This window comes from Amia ocellicauda, chromosome 5 (assembly GCF_036373705.1).
Source record: "Amia ocellicauda isolate fAmiCal2 chromosome 5, fAmiCal2.hap1, whole genome shotgun sequence".
In the NCBI taxonomy this organism is placed as follows: domain Eukaryota; kingdom Metazoa; phylum Chordata; class Actinopteri; order Amiiformes; family Amiidae; genus Amia; species Amia ocellicauda.
The window spans coordinates 25,376,533-25,394,871 of record NC_089854.1 but is presented as its reverse complement, the minus strand read 5'-3'; the positions used below and the strand labels follow the sequence as shown (position 1 = coordinate 25,394,871).

At 38.1% G+C, this 18,339-nt stretch overlaps 1 protein-coding gene across 1 annotated transcript in view; it reads left to right on the top strand.

Annotated features, from left to right (window-relative positions):
- Nucleotides 1-18,339, top strand: part of aspscr1 (ASPSCR1 tether for SLC2A4, UBX domain containing) — a 61,755-nt gene that overhangs the window by 30,538 nt on the left and 12,878 nt on the right. Inside the window, exons 10-13 of the mRNA XM_066704565.1 lie at nucleotides 1,964-2,045; nucleotides 2,394-2,460; nucleotides 6,599-6,661; nucleotides 8,142-8,194. Of these exons, the coding sequence (XP_066560662.1) occupies nucleotides 1,964-2,045; nucleotides 2,394-2,460; nucleotides 6,599-6,661; nucleotides 8,142-8,194 (265 nt within the window). The remainder of the gene's footprint in view (nucleotides 1-1,963; nucleotides 2,046-2,393; nucleotides 2,461-6,598; nucleotides 6,662-8,141; nucleotides 8,195-18,339) is intronic.

The following is an 18,339-nucleotide window of genomic DNA, read 5'->3' as shown; positions in this document are numbered from 1 at the left end:
CATCGAGCTATAAATCAATCTGGCATTCCTCTGAGAGCACATGAATTCCTCAGATTAATCTTTTTTTTGTTGTTGTTTTTTTTTTGAGGGGGGATAATGTAATTGGATAAATTCCCACACCCAACTGTTTTTTTTTTTTTTTAAATACATGACTCCTTACTGCCAGTACTAGTAGTTCATTTAGTTTTTATGACCTATTCTGGTCAACCTCGAAACTGTGGTCACCCACATCGAGCTGTTCCCTTAACAGCTTTTTGTGTTTTTTTTATAATCTGTCCCAGCTTTGGAGTTAAGCAGATGATTTTCTTTTCCTTGTTAAGGATAATTCTTGAGAGGGAAAGTTCCTTTCTGTTATTTTATTGGTGTGTCTTTTTATAAACTGTTGTGATGCTAATATATATACACACACATACACACACACTTGTAAACATGTTTTCACATTGTATGTTTAATCTAAAAAAAAAAAAAAACATCTTTCCATTTCCTATAAATTTTTGAAATTGCCATCATTTTGCATGAGACGGTTTTGTAAGTGTTAGAAGTGGTGAGAGGTTATGGGAAATTTTCACAGCGGAATGTATGTTAAAGACTGTGTTATTGTTGAATTCTTGGTTTGTTTAATGAAGTGGTAATCTGTCTACACGGAGGACTGCCTGTATCTCAAGTTCAAAATGCCAAGCGGAAGGTTTAAGATGTCTTCATATTGCAATTGATGATTGCTCTAACATCCCTGATGCAACACTCACGCTACTATATGCAGACTGATAATTCAAAAGTGCTCTTGCATGCTGTTTACTGGACCTTTAGTTATCTTTGAGTCTCTGGCATTATGCTTACTTAAAATAATTACCATTAGGGATACACCGATATGAAAATTCTGGGCTGATACCGATATTTTCCTATTATCTGTTTACCTATAGAACGAGAGTGGGCGGTGGGGATGAGATCAAAAGTGCTTGTGTTCATATAGGTTTTTTTGTACTTTTGTACAAATTGTTGCAAAAATCTCACATCTCTATTTTGATGTATTTAAAAACATATATATACATATAGGCTATTGTGTTTGTTTAAACAGACATTGTTCTGTTTTTCACTTATAAATTGTGTTAGGCTTTATTAACAGAACTGCAACAGGGAATAAATAAGAATAAATTATTATTTATTGGGCTACCGAGGGAGTCGGTTGGTAGGAGGAGGGAGTTTCTCTGCTGCTTGTGTGTTGAGAAACTCTGTGTTCTCCGTGGTGTCTATTTCAGGTTTTCCTGTTTCCTGAGTTTCCTTCTGATACTTCAGTGCAACATGCATTACAAATTACACATTCGAAGCATATATAAATAATAAAGCAGCATATGGCACTTAATTACCGCATCGCAGTTTGTGCATGTCAGACACAGGCACAGGAGTAGAACAAATCTGATGCTTAGTTAGATCAAATCAGCACCATCAGTCAGAAATATCGGTAATTTTAAATCAACCAGATGATATTGAAAATGTTTGCCATATCAGCCCGTTACTGATCGCTGCATCCCTAATAACCATAAACATTGCGTCTCTGTAGATTTTGACGATAAAACCATGTCTCCTTCAGTCTTAGCGCATATAATTTTATGTCAACTATTTATTTTTTTAAATGACTTTGTTTCACATTATTTTATTACCTTAAGCTCCTAAAAGTAAGCTGAATAATATACCATAAGGTCACTTTACATAATAAGGGCAACTGTTGAGTTTGCGTCTTGCGTAAAATCTGCTGTGTTTCATGTAAATATCCAGGCAGTGAACGGTCAGGTATAGTCTTCTATCTCAATACAGCCCTTCTGTGGAAGTCACTTACTGATCCCTCCTATGTGGCTTTGCATCCTGATGAACTGTGTGTGGTGAGCTGTAATTACACTGCACCTGGATCTGGAGAATAGCCATGTAAGAATAGCCATTCTTGGTCTTATTTTTTTATCCCTACCAGGAAGCTGTTTGAAGAAGCTCCACTGATGACAAAGGCCCTGCGGGAGTCTCAGATGAAGGAGAAGTTGGAGAGATACCCCAAGGTGAGAGCAAAGCCCTTTTCATCTCTCACATAGGTTACCCCTGTCCAGCAGAGCATCGCTGAGCAGCACTTGACCCTCCAGCCCGGAAGACCCATCAGAGCTGCGGCCTGTGAAAATGACATGACCATTAATGTCAGCCTGTTTTGAGAGCACTTCATCCACACTGCCAAATCCTCGCAGCATCTCCTTTTCTTTCAAGATTTGTTAGATTCAAAATAGCTTGAATACCCTATTAATTAATGTAAACGTGAACCTGTGGGTAACTGAGGTTTAAAGTTCTTAATGATGGTAAATATTTCTGAAGTGAGACTCTTCCTTGTTAAAATGTTGCTCGTCTCTTTTGGTCAGGTGGTCGTGCGAGTTCAGTTTCCAGACAGACACATCTTACAGGGATTCTTCCGGCCTTTAGAGACAGGTGAGTGCAATCTTCACATCGCAAATCGTTGAACCCATCTTGCTAGGAGTCAGGAGCACATAAAGTATCCCCCCACCGACTCACAGCACTGGGCTGTCCAGAGACAAGCTCTTTGAATCTCAGTTATGCTGCTTGAAAGCTGAAGTATTTTATGGTATCAGATATGGAGATATGGATGGGGAGGGTAAATGGGAAATCGTTACTTTTAGAGTACATTCTTTTTTGTATTCTTGTTTGTTCTTTTTTTTTTAAATTATACATTAAAATAAGCTATGTTTATTAATAAATAAGCAATGTGATGACTGTGCTGTGATCACTGCCATTCAATTTTCCAGTTAAGTCAGGAGGACCACCAGGGCCCCAGCTTATGGTGTTTATATTGACGTGTACGGATGGTAAACGTATATCTGCTAAGAAATAAATCGTAATAATCATAAAAAAACTGAATTAAATAACATCAATTTATGAATAAAATTACCCGTACTTATATGTAATTCAATGTTGATTTTGAAACATTTCCCTTCATCGTCATTTACAAACAATTTAGTCAGCAGCGGGAACAACAATAGAGCACTTGCAAGAAGAGACGTAAATGTTTAGTATTACTTTCAGGTGACTGGAAAGATCAAAGCACCTAAAGCATCTAGTGTCAAATAAGGTTTTGACATGCATTGCCTCCAATGTCATTAGCTTGTATGTGTATCAAATGTGAAATGCTTAACTGTTTTCAAAGCTGTATGTTTTTTTTTTTAATATATATACTTTTTATTGAGTTTACCCCTTGAGTGAAACAGCCCATATTGACAAATGGAAGTGTGTTTAAAAGCTTTCATGTTTTTTTTTTCCCTCTTTACTTCTTTACTTTTTATTGCCATTCTCCATTGTTTCCCGTGTAGTGTGGTATTGTGTGACAACTGTGGTTTGCGTGACGGTGTCTCCATTGTTTCACATGGAGAACAGGGCTCTGGTGGCTGAGTTAAGCAGCCTCTGTCACGAGCGCTCTGGCCCAAAACCTCACAGACGCCACAAGCACTGTTCTGTGAGGTTTCACACAAAAAGAAACTTTAATTGTGTTTTGTTAGCACTTACTGTGGGCTGCAATATATATGCATAAAAAAGTGGCAATAAAAAAAATCAATAAAAACAAATTAAATGCAACTTTGATTGTAATTTTTTTTTAAGGATAAGCAAGACATACAAATTCAAATTTGCTTAATTGGCATGACCGGAATGATACCAACCTGTTTGTAGGCAAACATGATCCTGGGCTGAGCACTTTAGAAAGGCAATTAATGTGAGAAGATGGAATATTTACAGGTTACATTTTTCTTTATGTAGGTCCCACTTTTAGTAGTTAAAAAGAGCTTTCAGTTGCCATTAGGAGCTTTTACACTGCCATTTCTGATCCAGATCAAGTGCATCAGTAGCATTTGATAAGGATCAGAAATGACAGTGTAAACATTCAGCGATCAGATCAAATGTACCTCTCATGGAGATGGTACAGATCCGGATCAAATGCATCGGTAGCATTTGATCCTGGCAGTGTAAACGCTTCACTCGCTAAAGTTCCGGCATGCACTGCGGCAGCATGTGTTTTAGAGACAGAGGGGCAGACAAACAGCCTTCACATCAGTGGAGCAGATAAGAACACCGTTTACTACTGCCGTATTATAAATAAAATATTATTAAAACTAATACCAGATGGCTTGTTATTTTATGTTAGTAAAAATGTATAATTGTATTTTTATTTTCAATGCTTCAGTTGTGAAACAATATGCAAGTGCATTGGTTTTACTTATAGCCTAAAACATTCCTGAGCAAATGGCAGTGTAAACACAACACCACTGATCCTGATGTTCCGATGCATTTGATCTGGATCAGAAATTGCAGTGTTAATCTTTGAAACAAAGATTTTCAGTTTATTCAAAGCCTACTTCACCAGTGATCTCTGTTGTTTTATCGCTTTTTTGGGGCATTTTCTTTAAAAATCCTTGGTGTTAACTGACACTTTTCTTTATTTTTCATATATGTATATAGCTTATTCAAAACTACATATATATTGTTTGTATTATTTGTGACTTTGGGTATGGGATTTTTTTTTTTTTACCAACTATAAGCTTCAACCTATTGCAACACTCTACAATCCGGAGGTTTTTAACCAGCTGAATTTCAGTAATTTTCATTCATTTACTGCAAATTGTCTGGACCCAATGTATGTGTTTATAAATATATTGTCTATTCAGTCTACATTTCGGTAACTCTCAGTCATCATTTTTGATCATGATGCAGCTGAGAGGGCCTACGTTAATGTACATGTTGGAAAGTACAATAATAGTCATTTTAAAGGGGTTTGCAATAATGAAGACCAGAGTGTAAATGATTCTACATGAGCCAGACTAAATCTTTAAAAAAAAAAAAAAAGGGAAAAAGAGAGAGGAACAGAGATCAAACAGCTTGTGCAATTCAACTTGACTTTGATGTCTCTCGCTTTCATTCTTGCAATGGTTTCATTTTATTAGAGTCTTCCACTTAATGTTCTGAAGAGGGTTTGGCTCCCACTCCTGCAACCTCCGTTACACATTCAAACAAACACAAGCTGTGTGACCATGGTACCCTAGCTGTAGAGCGCAGTTGCTTTACTTCGCCTCTCCATCTTCCACTTCTGGCAATAATTCTCAGTATCCGTCAGAAATAGGATTCAGTGCCATGGTGGACTCTTTGATACTGAAAAATGAATAAATAGTATTAAAAAAAAAAAGAATTACACCATTATGATTTTGACTTTGAAATTTCCAGTAGGTACTAAAAGTAGTTGTTTGTTGTGTTTTTATTTTTCTCTAACATTGTTCAATACTAGCCCCAGGCCTTCTCATATCATCTTGGCCACATGTATTCAAAGCAATTAAGCTTAGAATTATGACTGAGCTTTTTTTGTTTGTTAAATTTTGGCACTTTTTTCAGAGCAAGCCCAGTGTACATTGTGAAGCAGTCAGTGTTGCATGTCTGCGAATAAGCTTCGTAATCTTTGTCAGATAACAATACTGTTATGTTCAGTGCTCATAAAAGCATAGGGACAACAGCACCAGCATCAGTCAAACAGAGACTCGGCAAGCATGAGAGATGGCTCTGGCTGGTCTTGAAGCATGTGTCAGTCCTGACATGAACTGCTCCTGTCACTTAGTACAGAGCCTCTGACTGCCAATGCTGTCATGTCAACCTGTCGAGGCCTTGGGTGTTCCTGGAGGGGATTTAACTGCTTTCAGAGCATATCAGCTGTGAGACTTGAAATAAACCCAGTAATGTCGTGACTAAAATAAGCCTGGTGGCCTGAGGTTAACTTACATTAGTCTATATGCCAAAGAAGAGCAACAATAACTTTGGAGGCTGTTAAAGGTTTTGTAAAAGGATGCACTGACACTGCAGGCTGATGAATGGCTTGCTTCAGCGGACTGATCGTAAAGGGAAAGATGTCTGGCTAGAATGAATACATAGGCTGGTGGGAGATTGCAGAAAAGAATCACGACCTTGATTGTTTTGGAGGAGGTTTTCGGGATGATTTGATGGTTGAGGTGCAGCAGATCTCCGGGGTGTCCTGGCAGAGCTCTGCGCTGTGGTCTGAATCCTGGCCGGAGAAACCTTTTCTTTTATTCCTCCTTTCCAGAGCCAGGAGTGCTTGGCAGGGCTCATCGTGGTGGTCCTGGGAAGGTGAAGTAGCTGAACCCATGAGCACATGAGCTGGAATCTCAGATCCTGCTGAGAACTAAACCATCATCCCCTTGGACAGGAGCCTAACACTTAAAACTTATCACCCCAAATATGCATGTAATGCTAATCTGGGTATGGTTAACCTCCTCTGATTGAGATAAAGCTCTGCTGCTGGTGTATGACAGGTACCCCAGACAGTAATTGACAGAGGGCATGCTTTTCCAACACCAAGGGACAGAGAAAAACAAAACATGTTTTCTGTTTCTCTAATAGCAACCATATACCACCCCCACAAGAAAAAGAGAGAAGAAGAAATGCATGTAAATCCATCATCTCCTTCTCTAGTCTAAGTTTCATGACTTAAAGGGCATTTGAGAAGGTAAAAGTTATCTTTGTGTTTAACCTTTCACCATGTTGTATTTTGTCTCTGTAGTTGGTGCTTTGAGAGAGTTCGTGAGGAAGCATCTAGAGGACCCCCACCTTTGTTTCTACCTGTGTAAGTACAGATCCCCTGACTTCAATCAAAAGATGGGTGTTTTGCCATTCATCAGCTTCTGCATCACATGACTGGAGTCCTCTGTAGAATTAATTCAGGTCCGTATTTACTTTGGAATCTCAGTACCACATATACGGTCTAAACTAGGTAAAAACTATGTACTATTGTTATTTTCTGGAGACTTTCAATAATGCATTTGCTTTACAATGGAAACTGTTATTTGTATGTTCCACTAAAGAGCTATGAGAAATCTCTTGTCAGTTTAGCTTTTAATTGTACTGACTTGGGACTGGTTGAGCTTGTCTAAATCTAAGGCAGGCGTGCTGTCACTGAGGGAAAATGCGACAGACATGTTATTATATTTAAATAGGGTAAACCACAGGGGAGTGCATCACATTCTTTTGAAACAAAAAAACAGGATAAAGGGCAAATTAGCATTTAATCCCTTACAGTAAATCCCATTTAAAAAAAGGGTTGGGTGACCAACAATGTTTTAATTAAGTTTGACATTTGTTTTAAAGAAATTAAATGAGCGAAATAGGCATTGGAACCAAATGCCGGGACACGGTTCATAAAACATTTTTGTTTATCCCAGTCCACGTACAAATGTCTTAGTAAGTCTGTTTTTCTTGCAGTCTGTGATCAAACACAATTTTCATTCCCAAAGCCTCCTGAAAATGGTTTAAAATGTGGAAAATATAAAAACGCAATGTCTGTCCCTTCGTCAGTCACTAAATTTGAATCTTTGTCTCAGTACCACCCTGGTTTTTCCAATAAGGTATGGTGTATTCTGTGTCTGTGTCTCAATGAAAACAACTTGTACTGGGAGGAAGGAATGCCAAGGATAAAGGCCTTGCAATTGTTGTCATCTAGACATAATTGCTTTCTAGGAGTGAAGAATGGAAAATAACTACATTTAAAATTGGTTTTAAACATTTAAAACAAAAAAGTGTATCAAAGGCTTGGTATCTTGGATAAATGTCTTGCAAAAAAAACCTGACAAATAACGATAATGCTTTCTTAAGACCTTCAAAAGCCATGGGTGAGCTCAGAAGGCGCAATAGGGAGGATTGCGGCAAATCTTTGATGTTAGTCTTGCCCAAAAAAGGCACCATTACAGCTTATGTTTTGGGGGTGGAGGAAGCCTTGAAAAATTAAGTGTGATTTATTGATTCCCTCCAGTGATTTTTCAAACACATTATAAAAGATTTCAATTTGAAAGCTGCTAAGAAGTGTTGTATTTTTTTTCTTTTCTGGTCCTCCTTTTATCTAGGTGTGGGGATATCCATATTAAGATTAACACCCCGGACTCTGAACGAATGCATGGTTATTGATGTGTACACAAAAGTGCAAGACCTCAAAAGATTTACTTTTACTTGCAAGTGTAAATTCTAATTCATGAACACATTTTATCATATGTGTTTAATAGACAGCAAAATGTTTTGTTTTGTGTTCTAATAATTAATAATTTCTTGTTTAGTTATTGCTCCTCCAAAAACTACTCTGGATGACCCCACAGCCACACTCTTCCAGGTAAGGATAATATTAGTGATTCAGTTGTACATTTGAATCTCATTTGGGCTGTACATTCCAACAGAACCTCAAAACTATGAACATACTTATTATAGTAGAAAATTATATTGAATTATCTTTCCTTAGTTTTTTTAGGCATAAGTATGCTGCACAGTCATAGGGTTGTCATATGTCAACTCTTCTGGAAGAATCTTGACACTTTATATCTAACATGCCTTGAAACATTTGATATATGCATACTATAAAAGATGCAGACAAACTTAATTCCCTTATCTGATTTTCTAAAAATGTGATTCTTTAACCAAAGGGGACCCTTTCTCAAGAGACCTCTTTTAAATATACTATACCATAGTTAGTCAGAAGTCGATTTAGACTGTTAACAGTATTGTTGATCCAATCTGGTTACAAAATTGGTCTGTAATGTAGTTTTAAATTGATAGTAATAGTGGTCTATATTTCTATGGTCTTGTAATTGTAATTCATTAGTAATGGTGGTCTGTAGTATACTGGATTATAATAGTAATTATATTAAGTAAGATAATGTAGACTATTGTAAGTTAGTAGAAATAGTGGTAATTTCTCCCAGAAATTCCCAAGTCAGTGTTCTCCAATAGGAAATGTGAGCCAAAGAATTTATCTTTGAATGTATCCAACATCGTTATTTTCATTCGATTGCATTCCTATTCTATATTGTTCTCTACTCTTTTGCCTTTCCTCAGATGTTCAATGGTTTATATACATGTATCATTCTGTTATTGTTTAATGTATTTATCTTTGACAATCGGGGGTTAAATATCCTAATTCCAATCGGCTGTTCTAGCAAAGTTTATAGTAGAGAAGAACAAAAGAAAGTTACAGCATGTCTCGAGTCTTTGGCAGGGGAAACGGCACAACAAAGGCATAAGATAGTAATACATTTATAAAGTCCATTATCCAAATGTACAGTCTCCGTATTTTTGGGATGTCCTTTGCTTTATCAGGCTAAACTGATAAAGTAAATGATAGACATTAGAAATCTATGAGAAAGGTAGTTAAGTAAATTACTTGACCACTGGAAATCTATTCAAATCTGAGAAGAGTACTGTGCATTTTTCTTTCAATCTGTGAGCACTCTCCCTTGGGGTGCTTTTGAACTTCATTGTGCACATTTATGAAAAACTAAACATTGGTGACAAGTTTTAGTTTTTGGTTGTTGTGTGTTTTTTGAGTAAAATTAGGATGACATTGGTTGAGACAAGAGGAATGAAAAATATTATCTGTGATTGTGTGGCGAAGCCCTCAAAGTATTGCTCAAGGGCAGTTATTTAAGTTCGTTCACAATTTGTTCCCTGCTTCCAAACACCAATTCAGTATGACAGTGATATACTGAAGTCAGAGACTAAGATGTTTTGTTAGACAACCAAACCAGAAAAATCCGTCGTTATTTTCCTGGAAACTCAGCCTTATCTGAAGCAGTATGTTTTTTCTGGGGGTTTTTTCCCATTTGTTTTTTCTTTTTCTTTGCTAAATATAATGTCTTCCCGATGAAGGACGGTCTGCTTCGCTCTTCAAAGGCACTTAAGATGTATAATTAATAACAGAAATCAGTAATTTGAAATTACAGCAGAAAAGCACCCTGTTCTCTTTGAACTGTTGAAATTTCCACTCCCTTGGGATGATTCATAGTCTCTTAATTACACAGGATTAAAATAAGGTGGAGCCAGTTTAGAAAACAAACACACATACAAAAACACCCTCCAATGTTTATCTACATATATTCGGAAAAAAAACAACAATATATCGTATTTAATCTTCTTTCCCTTTTATACAGTAGCATATTCCCAACTCCTTCCTATTCTGCTGTGCCAGATCATATTAGAGACGATCAGTGGTTGAGGGAGCATTTGTGAGGCTGCGCTCTGTAAATAACTAACAGACTTGCCTTTACCAGTGCACTCAGTCAGCTGTCCCCATTAATCGGACAATAAGTCAATCAATCAAAGCCTAGACAAACCACATGCTCATCCCCAGACTCTTTGGTTATTTTTTTCCAGACTTTCACTTGGAGAATTTTTTACTTCTGTTCTTTTTGTTTAAGAAAGCAGTTCTCCTATGGCAGCTCCAGCATGTGTCTTTTAGATCTTGACTAACAGGAACTTTACACAATGAGTAAGAAATGCTAATGAGAAACGAGGTCCCAGAAACAACCTCTCGGATTTCTTACCTTGCCCATCCTTTGCGTGACGAGTACTGCTACTGGTAGGTTTAGCAATTTACAAACAACAATTCTTATTAATACATTTATGATACAAGTCTCTAGATTGTTTATCTTCTTTTAGAAAGAAAAGAAAGAACAAACAAAATGTCTTGGCATTATTTAGGGCTTAGTTAAGTAATTTGAGACTTAAGTATTTTGTTTGTCAAGGTGCATGCTTCAGTCAGGGTGTAGAATGGGGGGGTGTAGATGTTGGACCAAAGCCTGACCTTTAGTGGAAAGGAGTTTGGACACTGCTAAGTTATAACATTAAGCTGTTTATATAAATCTTCGTGATTCTAACACACACACACACACACACACACACTCTCACTTTCACTTCTCTTCCCATTTGATGTGAAAGCGGGATGAAAAGCTGAAAGTCTGTGGGCAAAAGAAACCATTTGTTTGTTGACCTGTAGCTAGTGTCAATTGTCATGTTACAAATGCCAGAGCATGCAACTGCATTCTTGTTTTCCTGCTCACTGGGTGGTCTGGACAAGAGGCTTTGTGATGATTCTGGGATAATTATTTGATTATAAATGAATATTTTAAGGCAGTGCAGGAATTTTCCCTATCAAATTTGTTTTCAAATGAAGCCCCAAGCAGTTGTGTTTTTTTTTAGAACTGACAGGTATCACTCGACTCCCCCCCAAATAATTGTATTTAAAATTCTGCTTGTACATCTATCCGTTTATATTAATTTTTATAAAACATGACAAAAGTAATTATTTTGTTTTTAATTTCTCTTTTACATTAGTCAAGCAATCCCCCCGCCTCCCCATTGTTTTTTTATGCCTCTGGAGAGAAAATATGTTTCATGCTCACAGAAGTTGATTAATGAGACATCTTATTCGTTTACAAAGGACAATTTTAGATGTGGTGATTATTTTCTCACTGTCTCGTTTCAAAAGATGACACTGTCTTGGCAGGAGATAAGTACAGATATCGTCTTCACCCAATAAAAGTTAAAGCAAAATGACGCAAGTATCCAATGGCAAATCAAAGACAGTTTAGCATATTTCATTATTAATGCACATCGTGGGTAAACACTGCTGTCCCCTTGGAAAAAAACTCACCAACTCATAATTTAATCCCATACTTGGAGACAAATCTCATATGAAGGGTTGGATGTGAACCTATGCCAATAATCATGGATCTAGCCTTACCCAAATGTTTTCTTACCCAGTATTAATAATTCATGTGTTTTCCCTGGCTCAACGTTGCAAAGAACCTTGCAGTCCAAAGTACAGCATGTTTAAAATGAAAGCTTATGTCTGGTGACGGCGACCTTTCACACTTTGGGTGAAGTCTAGGGCGGTCTACAGTCAGAGAGGGCACGTCACTTTCCGTCTTCCTGTCAGCTCATGCCGTATGAATTCTACATACATAAAATGTCATTTACGATCTTCAGTGTGAGCTTCTTTTATGTCTTTTATTTTTTTATTTCACCGTACATGTTTTTCAACATCATGTGACAAATCAAAAGTAAAGCAGTCATTATTTTACATGAAGTACATTTTTCTGACCCTGCTTTAGATTTTGAACAACCCCACCCAAGGGTACCTCTGAAACCACAATCAAATGAGAGTATTGTGTGTATAATTAATAACACGGTAAATCCACCACAGATAGGAAATACCCATCTCTTTCCTTCAGAGGACAGAACGGACATTTTGGATTATCATTAGTGGAGAGTAAGAGTCTGTGGTTTGCAGGTAATTAGAAGGAATTCAGTAGCAACCAACACATTATTACAGAATCCTAAGAGCTCCCAGGCATAGTCCTGGAAGGACAACGGTTATTATTATTCTGCTTTCTGTTGATGTGGCAGATTTTTGATCATAACATTTCTGTATATATATATATATATAAATCTGGGTAGTCTCAGAGATTTCTTGACTTTACAGGAGGAAGCAATTTTGTTTTATTTTTTTTACCCCTGATGGCTTTCACATATAATTTAAATGTGGCATGTGATGTAGTGTAGTGGCAGTAATTGTAATAACAACAACAACAACAACAGTAATAATAATAGTAATAATAAAAACATTCTGGTTTGCTCATTTTGAACCATTCACCAAGGGGAACCTCACGTGCAGAAACCGAGAAACCCTCCCACTCCCACTCTTGTTTGTCCCTTCTCATCACAAGCCTTTAAAGTAATAGCGTAATATTCTTTCCTATTTGGACCTCATCTGTCTTTGATTTTGCCTGGTACAAATGGCACATGGGGTTAATACAGGGCGCTTTGATCCCGTCTGCCAGGAATAGAACTTGTTTATCTGATGGCTTCTTAATGTTTTCGGGGTCTGGCCTTGCACTCGGCCGCCTTGATGTATGAGAGATGGCTCCGGGACGGAGAAGGAAGAGAGAGCAAGAGTAAAGGCCCCCCTAATGGTACCAGGAGCGGGAAGCCAATCCCAGATGTTGGTGATGGACATCAGAGCTCGGCCTTGCCTCTTTTATTTACCCTTATCTGCCCCATCCAGCTGGCCCCCCGAACCCCCGAGTGTGGACATGCACTTCCAAATGTGACACTCTTCTAATCTTCCCCTCCGCTCTGCACTTCAAAAACCACTTCCTCCGATCGGGCCTGCTTTTCATCAGCTCCACCAGATTGATTAGGTCGTTGTTTTTTTCTGTTTGCCACTGTCATTTTGTTTTTTCAAATTCAGAACATCCATTGCTTTATAAAAAAATAAAAAAAAATGTTTTTAAATGAGGCTACACAGATTATTATTATTATTTAAAAGAGGTCCAGCCACTGTCTGCGAGTACATTTTACTAATATAGTTCAGATATCCTACACTGACTGACCCCAGCTGGTGTTCAAGGGTGTCCATCATATTACATCATTATCCATTGTGAAATATATGACCTAATATTTTATCAGATTTTTACATGCCTATATATGAAACTCCTCAAATGCCTAGTTATCAAGAAACTTCAGTAGTGTTTCAGTTTCTGTGAAATTTCCCCTTTTCGACATCCATTAAGTGAACTAAAACCCCAGATGCATGCTGGGTCATGACACAATAGGTTTTAAATTATGGCTATTGAAAACCCAAAACAACCAGCTCTGACGGTTCAGTATTCCCACAGAAGCTTTCCAAACTGATCAGCAATACCGAGGCAGCGGAGGTATGCTCAACGTGAAGGCTTTGCCAGACTTCATTTAATCTCTAAATTCGTAAAACTAACCCAAAAATGAAACCTTTCCTATTTAACCACCATCTTCATCTGGATACTCAGCAAAGCGGCTGTTTATTTGTGGAGCAATGTAATCATAAGGCTAGCGTTCCAGGCAGGGACCCTGCACTTATCAGACAGCCTCTCTGAGTCCCGCGATTATCCAAATCCTACAGCTGAACCTTCCTGACCCCCGGCTTTTGTTTGATGTGGTCCTGGCCAGTGTGAGATGAAATAGAGTTGAAAGTTTATTGTTTAAAGCGAAGATTTACATGATTAGAACCCCCAGAAATAAACTTTCCGTTCGTACCTAAGGGCACGGGGTGGCTGCATGCCTGTGTGTGTGTGTGAGTGTGCGTGAGTGCGTGCGGGTATGTGTGCATGTACATGTGTGTTTTTTTTTTTTTTTTTTTCCTGCGCGCATTCTGGACAAAACAAGATGCTAATAATTTAGGTCCTTATTTAATTCATGAGATTCCTTGAGTAAGAAGAGAACCAAAATAAACTTACAAGCACATGTGGCCGCAATATTGGTGGGCTTAGGCTGGTCTGGCATTGGGGGAGTTATCCAACAAACTGAAATGCGCTTTGCGTTGCGTTAACCCTGCCGAGGGGCTCCTGTCATGTGTCCTTCGCAGTCAGCAGGCCTTGTGGATGCTGAGATTCTCTCACTGCATTGGCTTACCTACATACAAGGTCACACTGTTTCTTAAAGGACAAATCCCAGATTCTGGAAAACAAAGCATTATACATCACCTCTCGTTGCGTCAAAGCTATGTTTGTTTTCAGACGTATCCTTTTCTGGTCTTTAAGGAAAGGGGACACTGATGATGAGTTGTTGATAGTGAATAGGCCTCCATAGATAGAAAGACTGTAGTTTAGGGGATAAACTGGCAAAAAAAAAAAGCCACTAACTTAACATTATCCTACAGATATTTGATTTAATTTCTGACGGAAAGCCTTTGTTTCGGTACACACTGTTCTCGCATAGTCTTAATAATGTTTCTATTCCCCTTTCAATCCTCGCTGTCTCATAAAGACGGGAATCTCGGCCTTGTCAATACAAGAGTAATAATGTCTCCGGAGATAGGAAAACAGGGGAGCAATGGCTTGGTAATCCGCCAGAGCTCCACAAAACCATCTCAATGCTGAGAATCACTGCGGATAAGCAGGGAAGCCCTTAAACAATGCTTCCTTTTATTTCGAGGGGTTAGGATAGGAAGTGTATTGTTTTTAAATGGTGTCCTCCTAAATCTACACTACTTGAAGTGGGCTTAACCACTTAACCACACAACATGTTTTCAAAACAAGTGTGACATCAATCTTCATTCCACAGCTTTGGGGCATTTTCCTGTTTTTCCATTTCTTAGAAGGTATTGTACTGCCTCAGATAGCATAAGAACATGATCACATAGGAGGTTTTAATAAAGGTTTTTTTTGTTTCTCTTATTTTTTATTGCTCATGGAAATCCAGTACTTAAGCTACAAAGGGGTGTTCAACCTCTAATCCAATGGGAAGTGTGCCCTTTTATACTACTAATATGTCTCTTCCTCTCTGGATAACACATCAGTCCACATCAGTTCTTTATAGGGTGTTCATTAGTATTAAATTAATAGCTTGGAATGTAGCCTACAATTAAGATCGAATGGTTTTGACCTTCTTTGAGGTTTTAATTATACTCGCTGCTCAGAAGGTAGCAATTCATTCCCTGAGCAGAGGCTTGTTTAAGGGTGTCTCTCAGAGCCCTCCTCCTCACGTCAGTGTTGCCCATGCGTCACCGGGACCTTACGAGCCCTGACTCTGTTTTGAAAAGGGAGCCATGCATCAAAAGCACTGTGAAAAGATGTGAATCTGCAGGAGGTTTAACTTAGGGTTCGACAGCAATTACAGCTTGTATGTTCTCCAGCTGTGTTCATTACTAAAGTGTGATACACACCCACTCTTACTCTGATGGGCAAGTGCATTTATTTTGTTAGTTTGCCACGCGGTTTAAAGTTGGCCCTCTTGTTGGTTGTACTGCAGATGCTCAACATGATTACCTGTGAATGTCTAGTCTCGTTGTCAGGCCAGCACTACCAGCTGTATGATGGTGTGCAGTGGTTAGATTTATTTTTTTTGGTCAATAATGGTTACCATAGCAGTAATTTGTACCGGCATTGCTGGTGACTTAATTAACAAGGTAAAGGGTAGAATAAAATGCCAAGAGACTCACTGTGCCAACCCATAAGAGGGACTCTCAGGCCTAATAGCGATCTTCCCCACTATGATTGTTTTTTTTTTTTTTTTACGTATTAGGTTTTTGTTTTTTAGGGGGGGTAGTAAAATGAAAAACCAGCACTGGTTTTTAAGCTTTGTACTTATCTCAGTCACTGGTATTCAGTGTTTCACCGGACAAACCATTTAAAACGTCATGTATTACAAAAGACGTGTCTAGTCCTCCCTTTATGTGCCTGCTTTTCCTGTTGTTTTGTTCGTGTCGCTCCTCGAGTCCCGTCTAGCCTTTGCATTCGGAGCCTCACAGCAGTTTCTGCGGTGGGCTCATGGCTTTCTTCTTTTCATGCCTGCCTTTCCTATAAATTTTTTAGCATCAAGCCAACAACAGGCTCACAGAATCTTAATCACTTTGTGTCATGTAATGGAAAGAATGTTTCCCATCCTAGCCGGCCTTTGATTTCCCCTCCAACACACCCTTCAGCACGGCGGCTCTTCAAATAGGATCTTTTGTATGGCTGAAATGCTGTTTATCCCATTCAATGCATTGTTTTCTCAGGAAGTTGATGATAGTAATAGCAATAGTATTACTAATAATAATTACTTGAAAGCTTTTATTATTACTACTGCTTTTCAATATTGTTATATAATGAGCATGGGACCCACAGTCACACAGTGTCTGTTTCTTTTTTAATTTTGGTTTTGTTTCGTTGTTTTTCTTAGTTTCTCCTATTTTATCCTGCTGCAGCCCTTTGATGTCCATGCCCAGGACGGTCCACCAGCAAAACTACAGAGGAAGATTAAAAAAACAATGTGTGTGTGTGTTTGGCGGTGCGTGCAGGGGGTTACTCCATAATGGGACTATGAACTAAACATGTTTTTAAAATGTAGGGTAATATAATCTGCTTGACTTTTCGTTCTTTTTGGGACATCCAGTCATTTAATTAATCCTCCTCTGAGACAGTGGGCCCTGGTATCTCCGACTGAACATCAGTACAACTTTAGGACCCTGAGCTCTCCTTCCCTCATCCCACTCTCTCTGGGCATCAGTTATCCCACACCAATATGGTGCTTATCCTGATGTCTTCCTTTCTATCTATATTGATAGCTGTTTCAATGGATGTTTACTTTAGAGAACCAAAGAACTATATGGAAAACTCTTCTCTCTTGATTCCTCATTAGCGATATCCAAATTGCTTGTCAGGTCTTTTCAGCTTGTTTCTGTCCCTGCACACACAGCTCTTCAAGAATGATCAATAGCAGTGAATAATAATATATATGTATTTTTTCAATCTTTCATCATGGAAGTGAATATAGGTCCTGACTTTAAAGTATTTTCTGGTAACTATTTTTATTGTGTATTATTACATTTCATCAGGAGAAAGCTGGCTCACATGTAATCTTACTTCTGATTCCGTACATCTCAGATTCTCGCGTTTCCCTGTTTCTCTTCAGGAAGTATTGCCTACTTAGCCCTATTGCTGACTTTCTGCATTTTTATCTTCCTCCCCCAGCTATTCTGTGGTTCCTTATAATCAGGCTTTCTTTTGTTTTGTAGGAGTTGCTTTTGCAGGCTTTACATTTTAACTTTGGACCTCTTCCACATTTTTCATGTGTGAATCAAAAGGTATTCTGAGTAATTAACATGCGGGATGTCTCACTTTCATGCCTTTTATAACATGTAACTTTGGGAAAGGAGAGTCACGCCAAAATTAATAAATTACTAAGACCTGGAGCCACAAGAAATGTTGTATATTACAGCTACTATTAGAGAAGTATTGATGTATTGCTGGCTACTCCTAACTGAATTGGAAGTCCCTTTTAAGCAGTGTTTAGGTGTTATTTAAATTGTAGTGTCTTTCAGACATGTTTTCATTTGAATTTGGAGGATATTGGCCTGTGTATCATAACACAACCCATCACATTCTTCCAACACCTAATAGTGCTTTTTTCACCCTTTTGTCCTAATTACAACACATTGTGCTACCTATTTTATCTACAAGATGAGATTAAAATTACCTTCCAGTTCCTTTTCCCACGTTGACCCGAAAGAGTCACACTAGTGTGGAGTTCTTATTTTACTGTAGTACTATATATAACTATTTAAAGAGCATGATGACATATAAAATAAACATATGGATTACAGACTTAAACATATTTAAAATATATCCCACTTTTTTTTTTTTTAAAGGCATATGAAAAATATAAAGATCACACATTTCTACCATATTTTACAAATATGCATTTGTTCTGTAGGGGACGGCTTAGTCTTAGTATCACTGAACTGCTAGATCCAACATCCATCCATCAGTCCATTTGAGATAACCACTTCATTCAGTACAGGGTCTGGACAGGACATACTGTATGAAATGGGTGAACACAATCTGCAACACCGTATCCCAGCTGGAGTCGAAAACATGCGTACAATAGAGTTCAGGGTGCATTTCAGGGGATTCATGGTGAGATGGTAAATTGTTTGTGTTGTAATGTGTGTGCCCACTTCCATTG